This window comes from Microplitis demolitor, chromosome 10 (assembly GCF_026212275.2).
Source record: "Microplitis demolitor isolate Queensland-Clemson2020A chromosome 10, iyMicDemo2.1a, whole genome shotgun sequence".
NCBI classification, from domain to species: domain Eukaryota; kingdom Metazoa; phylum Arthropoda; class Insecta; order Hymenoptera; family Braconidae; genus Microplitis; species Microplitis demolitor.
In genome coordinates, this window is record NC_068554.1 from 6,935,095 (window position 1) to 6,953,791 (window position 18,697).

The 18,697-nt window shown below is 26.0% G+C and overlaps 2 protein-coding genes across 4 annotated transcripts; both read left to right on the plus strand.

Moving 5' to 3' along the window:
* Nucleotides 1-2,449: 2,449 nt before the first annotated feature.
* LOC103570514 (uncharacterized) lies at nt 2,450-4,751 on the plus strand. Its single transcript, XM_008548283.1, has 5 exons — nt 2,450-2,533; nt 2,610-2,891; nt 3,001-3,210; nt 4,324-4,497; nt 4,575-4,751. The coding sequence occupies exons 1-5, from the start codon at nt 2,483-2,485 to the stop codon at nt 4,749-4,751; spliced, it is 894 nt and encodes a 297-aa protein (XP_008546505.1). The 5' UTR covers nt 2,450-2,482.
* Nucleotides 4,752-7,523: 2,772 nt separating this feature from the next.
* On the plus strand, nt 7,524-18,239 carry LOC103570516 (alpha-crystallin B chain). Of its 3 annotated transcripts, none has more exons than XM_014444858.2 (4): nt 7,524-7,931; nt 11,417-11,539; nt 12,180-12,372; nt 17,537-18,236. In XM_014444858.2, exons 1-4 carry the CDS (start codon nt 7,744-7,746, stop codon nt 17,729-17,731), a joined length of 699 nt encoding a protein of 232 aa, XP_014300344.1. In that variant the 5' UTR covers nt 7,524-7,743; the 3' UTR covers nt 17,732-18,236. The 3 variants fall into 3 exon arrangements, with proteins under 3 accessions (XP_014300344.1, XP_014300342.1, XP_014300343.1); XM_014444857.2 differs by lacking the exon at nt 7,524-7,931 and adding an exon at nt 9,491-9,632 and having other exon boundaries at nt 17,537-18,239; XM_014444856.2 differs by lacking the exon at nt 11,417-11,539 and having other exon boundaries at nt 7,525-7,931; nt 17,537-18,228.
* The last annotated feature ends 458 nt before the right edge of the window (nt 18,240-18,697 follow it).

Genomic DNA, 18,697 nt, shown 5'->3' on the forward strand with positions numbered 1-18,697 from the left:
TATCGGCATTACATCGTAGTGTAGTTAACTAATTTCTGAATTAATGGGAAATAACGAATAAAATTATTTGGGGGCTACCGGGGTTCGAACTAAGATCCTTCTGTTTACTAGGCCGAGACGGTATTCACTGAGCTAAATCTGATGTCCAGATAATTATGATTTTTTTGCTTGTTAAATTATTTAAATACAATTTAATTCAAAAATATTAGATCGTAAAGATGAGGTGACATGTAGTTTTCTTTAATAAACTTAAAATTGTCTATTGAGTATTTAAGTTCATTAAAGAAAACTACATGTTACCTTATCTTTACGATCTAATATTTTTGAATTAAATTGTATTTAAATAATTTAACAAGCAAAAAAATCATAATTATCTGGACATCAGATTTAGCTCAGTGAATACCGTCCCGGCCTAGTAAACAGAAGGATCTTAGTTCGAACCCCGGTAGCGCCCAAATAATTTTATTCGTTATTTCCCATTAATTCAGAAATTAATTAACTACACTACGATGTAATGCCGATAAAAATGTGATCAAACTTTTTTTTAATTATATTTATTAATTTAAATAATAATATTTTAGATCGAGCATTGGGCGAGCTTCAGATTTTTTGCTTCCCAAGGTTTGGCCGAGGCTTGATTTTTTGTTTCCTAAGTCTTGGCCCAAGCCTGGTTTTTTTGTTTGCCAAGGCTTGGCGACATAGTTATCATCCTAAGCCTGGGCCAATCTTTGGCCCGATGTTTAGCCAAGGCTCGGAACTTTGGCATGACGACTGGCCAATGCCTGGTCCGAGCCTTATCCAGTGGTCCCTTCTTATCAGGGTATTCATTTAACAATTTTATCAGTAAAGTACATAAATTTTACAGCTCAATTAAAGTAACTTGTCAACAATCTACTGCCGCAACCTTTCGCCAAGTTTCTGAGCAACTTGTAGTCAACTTTTTTAGGCAAGAGTTACACGAGTTGAAAATTATCGACAGGTTGCGGCAATAGGTTGTCGTCAAGTTGCGGCCAACTTGGCTACCAGGGTCTCTTTCTATCTTTAATTTATCATTTGAAAATTACTTTATCGTCAGCAAAATACAACCACGACGGTTGGTACTTATTCGAGAGATAAACACTAAGGAGACTTCAGATACCTACACACTTTCGTTCTAACTGTGCAAAGAACAAACTATCAATCTCGACGACTAGCTATGCGTCTCAAACACTACGCGCCAAACTGTCATTGATTCAAACTTGTTTCATTTTCAATGGGATCATATTTATAGCTAATTTTTCTTACATGTCAACTGTTCCGTCAACTCCTGGCTTTTCAAAAGTGATTGACATAAACTTTTTGAACCATACTATAATTCTTACAATTGCTTACGGATTTTTCACCATAATCGTTCTAAATAAATTTATAATTTAAACATACGAACTCCTTCACAATATGGTTTTACAGTATCTTTATATTATATTAAAAAAAATCATACAGTTTACATCGTTCTATATCAATTGGCATCATTGTTGTATCATCGCACCTAGCCATATGTATGAAAGTCTGAAATCTAACAATTTTTTACTTTTCATACGATTTGTACAAACTAGCTTTTAGGATCAAGTTTGTACAACCGGTTAAAGTGGCTATCAGAGTAAAACCAAGCTTTTTTTATAAAAATATGACATACAGATGTTGATCCTAGGAGTCATAGGAAATTTTTCTTCGTTTTTCCATCCTGTAATTTAATTTTTGTCGTTACTTGTGTCAAATCTTTTAAGCAGATATTTTTTAGGTGATATAAATTTTTGATCGCTTTGTCAACATTTTGGTGACTTATCGATAGGTCGAAAAATAGCCTCAAAGTCTTATCTTGTAGATGTCACAAAATCAAGTGTGCAGCAGCTACAGGACAGTTCTATTGAAGCTACAAGACTTGCCCTGTTGCAGCAACATTTATTTTTTTCCGTGTATACTTATAGACGATTAATGGTGATCGTAAATGACACAACGCTTTCACGCTTATTATGTACAATTGCTCGCTATCGGGTTTCAATTGTGTTCAGTTTGAAATGCTCTGGAATATAATAAAATTTTTCGGACAAATGCTCAAATAAATTTCGAAGTGTAATGAATTAAAATTTAAAAATTAATTTCTTTCTAAATAGAATAACTAATTAATTCTCAGTTAAAAATATTTGAATGACTCGTTTGAATCGCTGATTTTGAGCTAAGAATGTTTAAATAAATAAAAATGAGTAAAATATATTTTTATAAATTTTTCATTATCTTAGCTAATGCACGATAGCGTGTTAGTACGTCACGTAAAGTTAGCGCTATAAATGCACAACAAATATAATTACTTTAATTACACATAATTGCAAACTGATAAAGTATCAAGTTGAACGAGTTGTCTATTGACCATTAGACAAGTTTAATATTTTTTATAACTTTTAAATTTTTTTATTTTCCGTTACTTCAATATTTTATTTTATATAAAATGTGGTCCATTATTTTTGTTTTAATCTATACTGGAATATTAGGTACCTCGGTAAGTAAGCAAATAATTAATAAAAAAAAAACTGATATTAGGATTCACCATAACAGCTTAATAATTTTTAATTTAGGGAGTTCCAGAGGATGACAATGACGAAAATACTGGAATTGGTATTTCGGAGGATCCAGATTCACCTTGTGGTCTCGGAAAAATTATTTATGGTGGTATTGGATTCACGAATGCACGACAAGGAGCATTATTTAATGATGCTTATTTACCATCATGTAGTTGTTATCAAGATTTATTCGAGAAGCAAAAAAATTATATTTATGACGATTTGGCAATACATCGTGCTAAAAGTGGACCTGGTGGATATGGAGAGTTTGAGGGATACGGAGATGGCGATATAATAGTATTTGCTTTTATATAAAAATATAAACTAATACATATTTTACAACATTAATATTATTACTACCGATGACAAATATGTAATATATTTAAATAAAAAAATTATTCATCAGATGCCTGGAGTAAATTGCGTTGATAAAAGCCATGACTCAGCAAATGAACCAGAAAAACCTAAAATTGTTTACAAGATAAATTTGAATAGAACTGTTATGACCATAAAAGAAAATGAATATTTTACAGCCGGACCAGATAATGATAACAAAAATTCATATGAATATATTGCATTTATTAAAGAAGTTAATGATGAAAGTCCACTTAAAATAGTGAGTATGAAAAACATTAAAGCGGTAAAAAAAATCTGGAAAACGGTTGACCTTGCGAATGTTCCGAAACTTCCTGCTGTTTTTGAGCTTCTTGAGACCGAAAAAGTTACGTTCTTCTTTGAACTACGAAAATTCAAAAAATCAAAATTCATTTAAAAAATCAAGATAACTGTTATTTTTTTAATTTTCTTTCGCTAATATCTTTAGAAGTAATCAGCCGACTACGATGTACAATGCAATATCTAAAGCAGTCTTTCAATCTCTAATGCTTACAAATTTTTAGAATCAATCAGTTCAACAATTTTGACGGTATTTAAAAAAAAAAAAACACTTTTTTGAAATTTTTTCGTTGACGATATTTCTTGAATAAATGATCTAATTTCTATGTTTACGCATTACAATATTTGATTCATGTTTGAGAGTTTTAAAGCTGATTAAATTTAAAAATCAATTTATAGACCACAACAAAACTTATCCGAAAAAAAAATTTCTTTAAAAATTTGATTTTTGGAATAACAGGAAATATACTGTATTTATCAAGCTCAATTTTTCACAGAATTTAGGAATTGATAATCTGCTTCGAATGCCGCATCTAAAACCAAAATCGGTTAATCCATTCAAAAGATAGAATACTTACATACATACGTACGTACATACACTTGGAAATAATTTGAAAATTAGGCAAAATTGCTTCTTAGGACCTCAAATATTGGAGCTTTGTTCAAGAGTCGGTTTTTAAAAATCGGACCGAAACCAATAACATCTTGTTTTTTTTTTTTTTGTTGTTTTTTTGATACTTTCTTTAGTGGGAAGTTTAGAAAATTATTCTTACAAATATCGCGTCACTAATTTTAAAGGGACATATTTTTATACGCCCTTTTGGTTTTAGTCACTAAATTTAAAACCAAAAGGACGGATAATTTTTTTTTTAATTACTGATGATATTGTGAGCTTATTTTAAAGCTGAAAATTTGAAAAAAAAAAGATTAGCAATAAAATAAGTCTACAAAATAATTGGTAATGAAAGAAAAGAAAGTTTCCTAAAGCCAAAAGGGCGTATAAAAAAATAAGTCCGTTTTAAATTAGTAACGCGATATAACTTTTATTTAACAGGCTAAAGTATCATTAAAAAATGATAAAAATAATGTTTACGATTCTACGGATAATACTGCTGGTGAGAATATGAAGGATATTTGTGAATCACATACCAAGAGATCAATAGAAGATAATTTATTAAAAATTTTAAAATCTGCTATTTTAGATGACTCGAGTTGTCCTATAACTGAAGTAATTTAATTATCTTATTATCTTATTTGTTCATCATTTATTATTTCTGCTATAATTTAAATTATTTTTTGTTCAAGGGTTCGAAATTTTCGACGCCAAAAAATATTAATCCGTTTCTGCTGACGTTTAGTCAAAAAATGCCTTGTGGTAATTATCTATTAAATTATCAATTAGATACCCCAGACACTACGGGAGCTTTGATCCTTTATTTTATTTTTGAAATATCAGAAGAAGACGATTGTACTGCTGACTAAATTATTTAACATAATTAATTACTAAATAATTGATTAAAAGTTAATAAAAAAAGTTATTTGAAAATATTATTTTATTTATTACGTTAAATTTAAAATAAAATCGACATCAATTATTGTTATTTATTAAATAAAAATGATCGATATTAAGCATAAATAAAATTTTTTAATGTTTGCGGATAAAATTTCGCAGACTTAATAACAATAAAAAAAGTTGAAAAAAGTGCAAGAGTCGAAAAATATGAATCGATTTACATTAGTGGTTCATTGAAAATATTAATTATTATAATTATGAATAAGAGACATTATTTTTTCATTGAACCAATGAAAAAAAAAATTAATACTTCCAGCACTGGACATATTAGTTATAAATTTTGTATATAAATCCACTAAATAGTATCATATTTTCGTCTAGTTTAAGAAATCATCGCTAAATAATCTATTTCTAACGCGGAGTAAATATGGAGTTGATGATTTTTTATTTATTTAATCCTCTGGGAATGAAATCCACTCCAGGGGAGGGGTTTATTTTTATCATAAACATAATTGGAATGAAATTCACATTGCTCCGAAATTGTTTCACTGAAAAAAGAATTCCCTGTGTACTCCGTACGCGGAGTGATTTTTTTTTCAAACTCCGGAACTCCGAAACTTTGAGTGACGGAGTTAATTCAGATTGAAATAAAATCCGTATTTACTCCCGATTTTTTACAGTGTTTGTAAGCGGATCAAACTGCATAATTATAAAAAAAAATGTGATCATATTTATTTTATAGATAAAAAAAAAAAAAAACAAAAAAAAATTTACCGTATCTAATTTACCATCTAAGGAGTCTTGTAAGAGTTTTGTGACGCCAGTTCTATATCGATTTGTTGTCTTCCCTGAACAATGACGTCATGATACATACAAGTTCTCCCACGCAAGAGAAATAAGTCAATACACACAAAAAACGTAAAAATAAAATATTAAATACATTAATAACATTACGAGGATGTAACTTAAGAAATATAGATCGGGTCTTTTGCTTATAAAAACATATACATACATATATAATGTATTATACATATATATTATAAATTGAATCGATCGTGAATCTTTCACTGGCATTGACACACTTTTGTTGCAAAGTACATGACAACTTTACCTTTTTAAGTCCATCAACTCAAGTTGATTTTGTTTAATGAATTACCAATTGATTCCCAAACATACCTTTATATATATACATATATAAATTAGTCAATGCATCATCGTTAATCATTATAAATAATTAAATTATTTTATTGCATCACATTTATTGTAATTAAATTCTAATGTTATTAATTTTATACATAAGTATAATTCTCTCTTATTTATGTTTCTTTAATTAAATTAATAGTCAAGTTCTATGAATCAAACAATAATTAGTTACCGAGAAACTAATTTATTAAATTGAGAAGTTTAAAATTATCAGTGATACGTCATCTCATTGAAATTATTTGGGCAGACGAAAAATAAAAATTATAGAAGTGATTTAAAATAGCATGACACCTCATATCTGTATTACATAGTCACACAAATTGCGGAGGAGCCTTAACTTGTATTGGGTTTGTATACGAACTAGTATATATAAGTATATTATGATGCAAAATAGAGGCGCATCACAGCTTCTCACTGATGTGAGTTAATATGCTTGTATCGTCACGTGTTTATTCCGAGATACATTACACATGAAGAATCAGCATATGCCAACGCTTATTTTCTCGATCTTTCTCGAAAATAATTATTATTAATATTCTGATTGTTTTTATATTTTATAAATAAACATATACATTTATATATAGATGAAAAATAAATAAATAAAAATTATAGTGACCTCGGCATTGAAGACGCCTACTTAAAATATGTAACAGATAAAATCATACTTTTATTTCAGGTGGGCACGATGCCTGTAGATGATTAATTTTTTTTCTCTTTGTAAGAGTAAAGTTTGAGTAAAATGGGTTTTATTTTACGTTTAAGTTAAAGTAGACGACCGGCTTATAAAGATATTATGACCTTGTATTATTATTTAGCAGTCGTGCGCTAATGACATGCTTACTTGCGAGAGTTGATCATCATGTACTTTGTATCTTATTTTTAAAACTAATTATTTATTTCATGCATTTTAGTCAAAATTTATTGCAATGGAAAAAAAAATTTTTTAATATCTCAAAATTTCGAGAAAAAAAATTGCTCCAAAATATTTGTTTTAAAAATAGAATAACGTTAAGTGCGATGAATCATGCGTAGAATGTTTGTAAGTATCAAATTAGGAAAATTATTTTTAATTGTATAAATAAGTATTATCTCATGTATGTAATTTATAAAAATGGAATTAGTTTTCTATTTGAATTCCATCGGATTAGTCATCATTACAAAATCGTATGTAGAGCGTGGCATTGATTATATATATATATACAAGTATATATAATAACATAGAAAAATAAAAAAATTCCTTAAATGTTTATCTAAATTTCCCATACACTAAAAGTACATGGGTATAAAGTTTAAGTGGACGTTTAAGATAAAAAATTTAAATAATTTAATGAAAAAGTTTATGAGATCGTAATTAAAATAATTAACTTTTGTATCGTTAAAGAATTAAACTCCCATTGAAAGAATGCTCTTGATACAGAAAAAAAAATCAAAGTTAAGTTTTATACATCCCATGTCTACCGAATGAAACCGAGTCACGACGAATCACACCGAACACCCACGTACCCACGTATGATCTCGCGTTGCTATTTAAGGAGTAGTAGGTGATATGCGCCGCTCACTTTTGGATCTGAGTTCGACTAAGCATCACCGTTTGTTTTTTTACTACCAGTTACAGATTTATTTTCAGTGATTTGAAATCAACGCAACAGTAAATTAATAAAACTGTGTGTGAAAATAAATAAACTTAAGTGCCGTCGTGGTTTTGGAATAAAAATAAAAAATTTTTTTAAATTTATTAATTCTTAAATTTGAATAATAATGGCTGACAGTGGTACTAAGCGCAACATTCCTATCAAACTCGGCGACTTTAGCGTCATTGATAGCGAATTCTCAAATATACGCGAGCGATTTGATGCTGAGATGAGAAAAATGGAGGACGAGATGTCGAGATTCAGAAGCGAACTTATGAATCGTGAGAGTAATAACTTTTTCAAGACTACATCTAGGTAATTATTATTATTTTTTTTAAACATCAATTGTTTATTTATTTTTATTATGAAACTTTTTTTTTACCGGCATTTAATTCAAACTTTTTATTATTAAAAACAATTTATAAATTTAAAATTTCACGGTTAAAAATCCATTAATAATATCATTTTTTTTTACAACTCATTTTGAATTTTTGAAAAAAAATTTCGGAGTTTGAATTTTTTTTTATTTTTAAAAATTTGTAGTGCAATAAAAATAATATTAATTTTTACAATAACGATAATAATTATAAAATTTTAGTAAATGGAGTAATAAAATTTATTTTAAAATTTGAATTTTAAAAATAGGTCATTAGATCTTAGTTTCATATGAGTAATAATAATTAAATGACGTTAATGATATGTAAGAAAAATAAATTTGACAATTGAAAATATTCTGGCGAGTTATCAAAATGACTCAGGTCCGGAAGTTAAATTAAATAGAAGGCCTTTGGCAGAGAATAAAAATAAAAAAAAACATTAAATAAAGGTATGAAAGTACGTAGAGACGGGCTATGAATAACATTGAGCGGAGGCGAAACTCATTTGATATGTATCAAAAAAAGGTATATCGTAAGAAGGATCTTTACAATTGAAAAACATTAAGGGTCCGTGATGCATATTTAAATATATAAATGTACTTTTGTACTTGTCATGAATGTATTTTAAGTACCGGCTATTTTAAAAGCTTTTTAAAATAAAACTGACGTAATATAATTGGATTAATAAATTAATTGATTGATTAGTTAGTTAAATTACTAGTTGTTTGTAATGCAGTGGTTAATTATTTAGTCATTGCATTGCATTATTATATTTATGGACGCGCTATTTTTAGAGATTCAGTCACACCGGTCGAAATGCCGACAGCTGGATTGTATATGCGTACAGTCCAGAACACACTTTAAGTTTGAAAAATATTTTTTTTTTTTAGTTTACTATACCTAGTAGTTTTTTTTAAAATTACTTTTGACAGTTCTTCGGAAAGTCGGCATTTAAATTTGAAATTTATGTTGAACCCCCAAAGTACTTAAATCCTTAGTATTAGTGACTAAACTTTAGAATACACCCTATTCTATAAAGCCCTTAAATTTTTTTACTAAAGGTCAAAATTTTATTTTTATATCCAATAGTAAATTTTTCTTTCTATTGTAAATTTTATTTTATTTCCTATTATATTTATTAATTTATGGAAAAATAAATTTTGTGAAGACGGCCTCGAATTTTATCGACTTTGTAATAAAAAAAAAATTTATAGGTACTGAGACCTTCAAGACGTAATTTATATAGCGCATCTTGTATTTTTACACAGATAATTTTTTTTTATTTATTTAAAAAAAAAATAAATAAATAAAGTTGACAAATGTAAACGTATTTTATCATTAATAAAAATAGTTAAAATATCCTTCCCCACTATTTGACATTTATGTTGCATGTTTTGATCATGTACCTTTTTGCGCAGTCGTTTTTAAAACACCGCCGTGTTCAAACGTCTGACATAAGTTGCATTTTTTTTTTTTTTTTTTTTTTTTATTTGTAAGGTTTGCGCGCGAAGAAGTAAATAAATAGAATTTAACACCTTAAAACGCGTAAAAAAATTAAAAAAAAAAATCATTATAACACAATGATGATGCTAGATGAAACATTGTATCCACCACGTCACAAAACGGTGATACGATACCGGTATGTAATTTAATTACGCAACCTTGTGTTTACATATTTATTTATTTATTTTTATTAGAAAAATTTTTAATTGATTCTTTCCTACATTTAATTTAAAAATCTTCATTTTTATTTTTTTTTTTGTCAACTATCATTCCCGTAATTAGTGTAGCATGAGTTGAGATAAAGTTAACTTTAAAAAGTGTGAGAATGTATAACTACAGCCAGGTATATGTGAGAATAAAGGGCGTAGAAAAAAAAAGTTGACAGGCGGAAATTGATGTAGCGTTACTACAAGAAAGGTAATCAATCAACCGCCCACGTGTACTTTGTATGACCTTATTAACTTTTGAAGTTTGCATATCAAAGATGATACGCAATTATAAATTTTAGACACTTAACGATTTTTAAAACTAAAAATAACAAACTTCCTTCAAGTATTAATTAAAATTTCTGCATGAAAATAATAAAATAAGTGTTTAATTTAAGTTGAAAAAAAACTAAAACACAGAAAATTATTTTTTTACGCAATGAGAAAATTTTTTAAACTTTTCAACTGGTACTTTAATTATGAATAAATTAGTTTGTTATTATTATTCAACATGTATCTTAATCTTTTTGTTGAATTGCTACTCTAACTAAACGAGCAAATCGACAGCGCGTGAAAGCATCCATCCATTCATCCATCCACTCAAAGCATTATACCACTTCCGGTACTATTTTACTCTTACTGACTTCCTGCACAGGTGGATCTAAGATGGATTTACAAAAAAAAAACTCGTTTCTTATAAACAATTTCAATGAGTAAATGAAATCCTCTAGAATAAATTAATTTGATAAAAAAAAGTTTCTTACTCTTCAATTAAAATTTTATTTAATTACCGTGGCCTCGTACATTAAATACGTATTTTAATTGTCAGTGTCAGACACTAGATTTTTAGTACAATGACAGTAATTGTTTAACAAAAAATAATTCATGTAGTTTTAATTTACAAAGCTATTTTTTTTATATTTGTATATAAATTATTGCGATGTCTCGAATGTGAACGGTAGGAAATAAATAAGAATGAAGCACGTAAGGTAGCGTGATTTACAAAATAACTTTTTTTAAAATGCATTTTAACGCATTGTCATTTTGTTTATTTCTTAAATCTGTAATAATTTATTTCAAATTAGGACGATATTTAAAAAAATAATTTTTTTTAAACTTTATTCGATTCTCATGACTCATGACCTCACATCGGGATCACTTACCTTTATCCAGTTGACAGACAAAGCTTCCGGCTATCTAAACTTTAAAACTATAATGACTGTAATTTTATTTTGAAATTCAAGCTTATTAAAGAAATATTTTTTTAAAAAAATATACATACAGAAAAAAAGGATTTCTTGACACAATAATTTTTTACTTGCCTCAAGAAAATTTTTTCCCATCCCAAGAAATTTTTTGTATTATGAATTGAGAATAAAAATTTTCTTAGAGCGAGAATGAATTTTCTCAGAGCAAGAAAAAATTTTTTTTTGTCTCAAAAACATTTTTGTATTCAATTTATAATAAAAAAAAAATTATTGCGCCAAGAAATTATTTTTTTCTGTGCGATGACGTAAAAAATTCAATGCTGAATTTAATTGGATTAACGAAAAAAAATAAAATATAACTTGTCTTGTAACCAAACATTTTTTTTTTTTTTAAACAATAATGAATGTTTAATAATATTAATAAGTTAATGCTATTGGCATTTTGGCTATTTTGGATGGTAAACTAACAAAAATAATATCATATTATGAAAATATGTATATGCCAGCCGACACCATACAAGCACCAGTGAACATCGCACCTCAACAACCTCAAAGACGGAGGGTTGGGACAAAGTTGAACATCCTGCCGCGCCGTCAAAGCGTTCCGCGTTCGACAAGGCTTTCACCAGGTGACACTTAATAAACCATCAACAAACCACAGCAATAAAAAATTTTATATATATTTTTATTGTACATCAATGTTATCGACACTCGCAAGAAACACTAGACGTAGATCATCTAGACTTTAGTTCCTGCTAAATTTTATTTTTATTACAGCTTTCATTCGTCACTAACGCACGCTATTCTTTTATGATTTAATTATTAAGACATTATTTATTTATTTTAGTATGTCTGAGTGAGCAAAAGCTTTGCTGTTAATTAATAATACTAATTAATCATTATGTATATCGATTAAATAGTTACATAAGAATGTTATTGAGTTACTTATCAGGACAGTATTTAAAAGTAATTAATAAAAAAAAAGATAAAATAAAACATTAGGCTTTAGCTCAATCGTATTTTATCACTGGGTCGTTAAGAAAAAATCAAGCATCATTAGCAGCCTAATTATAATTTCGCTATATATATATTTATCAAAGCATATTTATAATAAATATTATTGATCATAACTAGAAATTTTAGATCGTCACTGAATGATCATCGCACTACTCATTATTTTATGTTGAAAATAAAACAAAATAAAAATATATTCTATTAAATTTATACAAAATTAATTTTTTTTATTAATTTGTTTTTTTTTTTTTTTAGTACAACCTCACAGCAGAGTACTCAACATAACAGCTCACTGAGCCCTCAGCATGACTCACGTACCTGGTTGGACGGTCTCAACAGCCCACTTATCCAAGACGAGGGTGATAACAAAATGTTGAAATTGAGATTTGACGTATCTCAATACACACCCGAGGAAATTGTTGTCAAAACTGTTGACAACAAGCTTTTGGTATGTACTTGTTGAATTATTTGGAATTTATCCAAATCCATTGTCCTACATTACATCAAAGTATTCACAGTTCATATAATATGACAAATCTGTCTGCAAAATATTATTATAAATAAAATAAGTTTCGAGTTTTAAGTAAATTTACTTTAGTATCAATGTTGAAAAGTTAATTTTTAATTTTAATTTCGGTAACTCCGCAAATTTATTTGAATTTAAATCTGTTTGCAAGTACGGGAACTATATGAAAATAATAAAAAAAATTCATTGATAAAATTTTGTGACTACTAAAAATTTTTAAAATTGTCATGGAAATTTATTAATTTTACATGAATATAAATTTTTCAAATAATTAAAACAAAATTTTAATGATACATTATAACTATACAGACAAAAAGGATTTCTCAGGGACAAACAATTTAAGTCGTTTTAAAAAGATTTTTACATACCCCCAGAAAATTTTCGTTTTCAAATTATAATGCAAAACTTTTCTTGGGGCGAGAAAAAATTTCTTGTATCGAAAATTTTTTTCCCATAATGTAAAATATTTCTTGCGCCAAGAAATCCTTTTTTTCTGTGTATTTAAATATATATGTTCTACCTAACTGGGATAACTCGACCAATAAATGTATGACTTCTAATAATTAAATGAAAAATATTTTAGTAAATTTCATTTAAAGAATTCTATATATTCTTACAAAAAGTACAAACTTTCTTATACTATCTAATTTCTGATCAATTCTGATAAACTTTTATCAAAATTTATCAAGGCGTCTACTGATAGGAATTTTCGTTTCTTTACTGAGAATATTCGTTTTTTTTCCCGCTTTTTTCATATATACTGCTATTTGTATAATTTGTTTTAAATTCTTTATAAATTTTTATATAAAAATAATATAAAATTGCAAAATTTATCAATATTTTTCTGTAATATTTCTTTAAAAATTTAATTAATAAATTTTAATTTTCATATTTATGACGAGGATTTAAATCTACGTAAAAATAAAGTATATAAATAAGTTAATTTATATTTTATGTTTCTGACTGAAGTGAACTCGTTATTAACTTCAAGTAATTGATAAGCTTCAAAATATTCTATAATAAAATTCATTGAAAAATAATTAAAATTTATCATTTGTTTTTAAGACTTCATTAAATAAACCAATCACGTTGCTTTTAAAATTTTTTTCACTTGTAATAAATAACGCGTAAAGATAAAAATTATAATATTGCACAATTTACTTGGCAAAAATATTTAGTACGGTTACATAACATAAATTACTACTTCACTTTGTAAACAATCAAAAAAAAATTTTTTTTAATAATTTTGCATTACATTGAATTTTTTTTCAAAAGTATTTTAAAAATAATTATATAAAAAAATAATTTATTTATTTTTTGTTTGTATTAAATTTAAATTTAAAGCCTCGCCGACTAGTAGGTGCCAAGTAAAGAGAGAGAATCTTAACATCAGTATAGCGCCGAACTAAAATAGTTTATTCTAAAAATATAATTTACTCGCCTTGGTTACAGTACTGTAAATACCATTGCTGTAATGTATATCAAACTTATTTTTTATTTCACCCTCAAATTTAAAAAAAATTTATAATTTTTTATCAAGTGAAATTAAAACACCAAAATTTCGATTTTAAAAATAATTAATTGCTCTGTAGATTTTATTTATTGTATTGCACATCAGAATCAACAAGTGTGTAGGTGTTTAAGAAGTTACTAAGTCAGTTATAATGACACCTTCAGTCACGATAGTTACATTAAATATATAAAAAAATATATCTGAGTTTACCGTTATTTCGAAGGGAATTCAGGTCAATGTACTTTCTACTAAAAGATTAAATTATATATACACGCAAAAAAATAAATGATAAATTTTATTCGGATTTTCAATCATTTTTATTGTTTGAACAATAAACCCGCATCAAAGAAAATAATTCATAAAAAATATAATATTGAAAGCGAAAAGTATAAGAGTGATTCTCTAAAATATATTGATATAAAAAAAAAAAAATAGTCACTCTTGATCTTTAAATTTTCTTGTTTAAAATGATAGAATACTTCTTCTTGCCATGTATATGTAGTCGCATCAGTAATACTTTAGATTAATTCTTTCACATACATTGAAGCCAATAAACACAAGTAAAATTTTATTGTTTCAAACTATAAAAACTGATGCGCTTAAGATATACTTTCTACAATTTGAAGAAAATAATAATTATATAATAAAATCAATTGCTCGACATTGAAAATTTTATTTATCATACTGAATATTTTTTTACTTTTTTACTATAAACTTTAATGTTCCAAACAGCGAATGTTGAAGGAGAGACGTTAAATTATTATAATTTCATTTTTTTATCTATCAAACAGTAATATCTATTACTTGTAACATTATTTATTTACATATAAACTTTAAATTTCAATATTTAAATTAAGATTATTATAATTTATTCTATAAAACTACAAAATTGCTGTTTGAAATTATATTAAATTGTGACCACATTCGAAATTTTTAGTTATCAATTATTAATTTTTATAATTCCTTTTTTTTTGCATATATATATATATATATATATATATATATATATATATATATATATATATATATATATATATATATATATATATATATATATATATATATCAAAAATACGAAACCAATCGTATTATTTATACTTTTACAACGTTAATGACAATTAAATATAAATTTCCATAAAAGTCTTGGTTGTAAAGTTATTTTTTTTTTTAATTTTGGTCAAGGTCTTCGGGTCACATGCAATCAGACCTTAAAAAGATCGAAACTCACGGTCGATAAGTGGATTGTCATCAAGGTTTAATTTTTATCGTCAACCCTGAATTCACTCTTGTATTTATAGATATTTTTTTTCCTGCAACTCCCAAATAAATTTAATAAAAAAAAAAAAAAAAAATTAAGCTTTACGCAACAAGTAAGACGATCTACAACCTACTTTAAATTACAAAGTAAAAGTAAAAAGAATATATTTTAAAACAATAAACAACTTATTTTCTCTCACTTGCACTCAGTGGTCTAGATTAAAGTCAACAGTTACTAGGTTGCTGGATAGTTATAGAATTACATTGACTAGACAAATAAAAACCCACCACACGCATCGTGCCCGTAGCTCTTTTTTACGACCCCATGCTACGAATAAATCGATACTTTACGGAAATTAAGTCTCTCGTATAGATAACATAAAAAGTATCAAGTTATAAATTATAAATTAAAGTATTAATTTAAAGATAAATATAAAAATATTGAAAATTGATAAATAAACAGAGTGAAGATTAAGTCATTAGCTTACATAATGCACTTTATTTAATGTTCATAGTTGATATTGACAAGGTGTGGCACGAGATTTTTATTTTTTTTATAAAGACAATTGTTATGCATGACAATACTATTTAATCTTTAGTTCAGAGGTCATCTATGGCCATTATAATTTTTTTTTTTAAGTTATTGTCATGTAAAAATAAAAGTTTTAGTCAAGGAAGAAGTGATGTAGAATAAGAAGAACAAGGAGTAATCATTTAGAGTATTATATTCACGTGGTAATGTGACCTTTAACGAGAACGTGATGAGAGAGTTGGTAGATTGAGGCTTGTGAAAAATTTACGGCACGATTTGTTGCTTAAGCACATGTACAAGTTTAGTTATACTTGTTTTATTTAGTAATAAAAATAAGATCGAGGAAGAGAGAGTGACACTTTGACTCGGTTGACTGTCAGTGAGGTCTTTCGGTACACAGTCAGGGTCGCAAGACTTTTATTTTTGTCACTAATAATATATCGATTGTCACTATGCTTAAATACTCTAATATACATGAATACATTTGAGTTTTAATTTAGTTAATTATTTAATTCCTTTTCTTAAGCAATAGTTGCGAATTTAAAAAGTATTTAATAAAAAAAATTAATGAGGTTGAGATTAAATAAAATTGACATTTAACTTAAAGTGTCTTATTTCCACCCACATATATTTGTCTTGGCCTTAATTATATAAATATGAGCTCAATTACTTTATGAACTACTTAATTTTCAAAAATTTTATTTTGAGATTAAAAATTATTTTCAATTTCTTTAAATATTTTTTTAAAAAAATTATTCAAACATATATATATATATATATATATATATATATATATATATATATATATATATATATATATATATATATACATTGTACGTTATTATTTTAAATTTGCATTATTTTTTCGTGTTTTCTGATCAGATGAACAAAATTACCAGCTGTTAAAACATTCTTTATAGCAGGCAGTGAATTAACAGACTAATGGTCTGAAAAAAAATAAAAAAGTTATTTTTTAATCTATAAATTTTATATACTTATTATTTAGTTTTAAATGTGAAATGAATATTTTAAAAATATTGTTAATAATTAATGATACTGAAGTTAGCCGACGTCTGATAATTTTTGAATTTTTTTGAAAACAATGAATTATAAAAAAAAAAAATTTCAAATAATTGCACCTATAGTTTTTTTAATTTCCTAAATGTGCATATTTCTAGATTATATATTTTTTTGTAATTCATTTAGTGAAAAAAAATCTGAAAATTTTTAATTCTCTTCTAATTTCAGGATCATCAATAATAATGTAGAATATTTTTAATTTTTTTTAACGTTAAACGTCTACTGACCTACTCTTAAAATTCGTTGAATTTTTTAATATGTACTTTTAAAATATATTGAGTGAGTCATAGCACGCAAGACTAGCCACTGGTCGATAGTCCAGCTATTAAAATTTTTAACATAATTTTCTTCGGTAAAAAAATGCTTATAAAATGAAAAAAAATTTTAATATTAAATAAAAAGTTAAAATAATTAATTAATAAAAATAAATTTAATTTATAAAATTTTTTACATTTAATAGAAATAAATAGTTAAGATAATGTTGGATTAGACAGATGCGCATATAGGTCACGTCTGATCAGATTACACCAACGTTATATTAATAAATCAGCTGTGACATGATTTGGATCACGCGAACTTGTCTCAATAATTTTTACTTTATCATTATAATCATTTCCTTTGTTATCCTGAATTCCATACTTGCATTTAAATAATTACACGACTAAAGATAAAAGTAATAAATAAATATTTTTTTTCTATTTTTAGGTCCACGCAAAACATGAAGAGAAAACAGAAAGTAAATCAGTATACAGGGAATACAATCGTGAATTTTTATTACCAAAAGGAACAAATCCCGAGACTATTAAATCATCACTTAGTAAAGACGGTGTCTTGACTGTTGAGGCTCCACTTCCAGCCCTCGGTGCCGGTGAAAAATTAATTCCCATTGCCCACAGCTAAATTATTAATAAATTTTTTAAAAATATTATCAAATATAATTAAAATTTGATAAAAAAAAAGAAAAAAAAATTCCACATTTTTTGAATTGAGAAATAAAAAAAATTGTCCACTTTCCCTTTAGCCTCGCCTTTGAATTTTTATATCGATATATAAATATAAAAAAAAAATTATTATCTACAAATGCAAATTTATTAAATATGTTGACAATTAAAAGAAATAAACTAATTGACGGATTGATATTTTATGAGCCGTTGAAATTGATACTGCTTCAATATTTATACAAATATACAATTTTTATATATTTTTAAAATTTATTAATTTAAAAAAATGCATATATTTGTTACTAAAATTAATCAAAATTAAATAAACAAACAATTAAAATTAAATTGAATGATAAAAATTGTCTTGAGGCTGCAAAGTTAAGTGGAAAAGTTTAATTAATCTGATTATTTGTAATAATTTATGTACGTATTAGATTAGATATGTAAAAGACTAAACAAAAAAAAAAACTATACAATGCCTAGTATATTTTAAGCATTATTATGTAATAAATATTATTTATGAATTATATAATTTTCAAAAATAAGTATTTAAATTATTATTTTTAATCTTAATCCCCATCTGCTGTACTTTAATTATTTTAAACAAAAACGTTAATTAATGTAACTATAAAATTAAATAGTCAATATTACTCTAAAAATATTTTTTCAGACTAAATAAAAAATATTAATTATTGATAAACTCATTCTTTCATAATTATCACAGTTTTATTTTATTAAAATAATTTTTTTTATATATAACATAATTATTTTACGCTCATTTAATACAAAAATCCAAGCACCGCAATAATTATAAATTTATATAGTTTACATAAAAAATAAATCAATTAATTAACAAAATTAATTAAATATAAAATATTAATAATTAATTGTTATAATAAAAAATGATTGTCTAGATTTAATACTA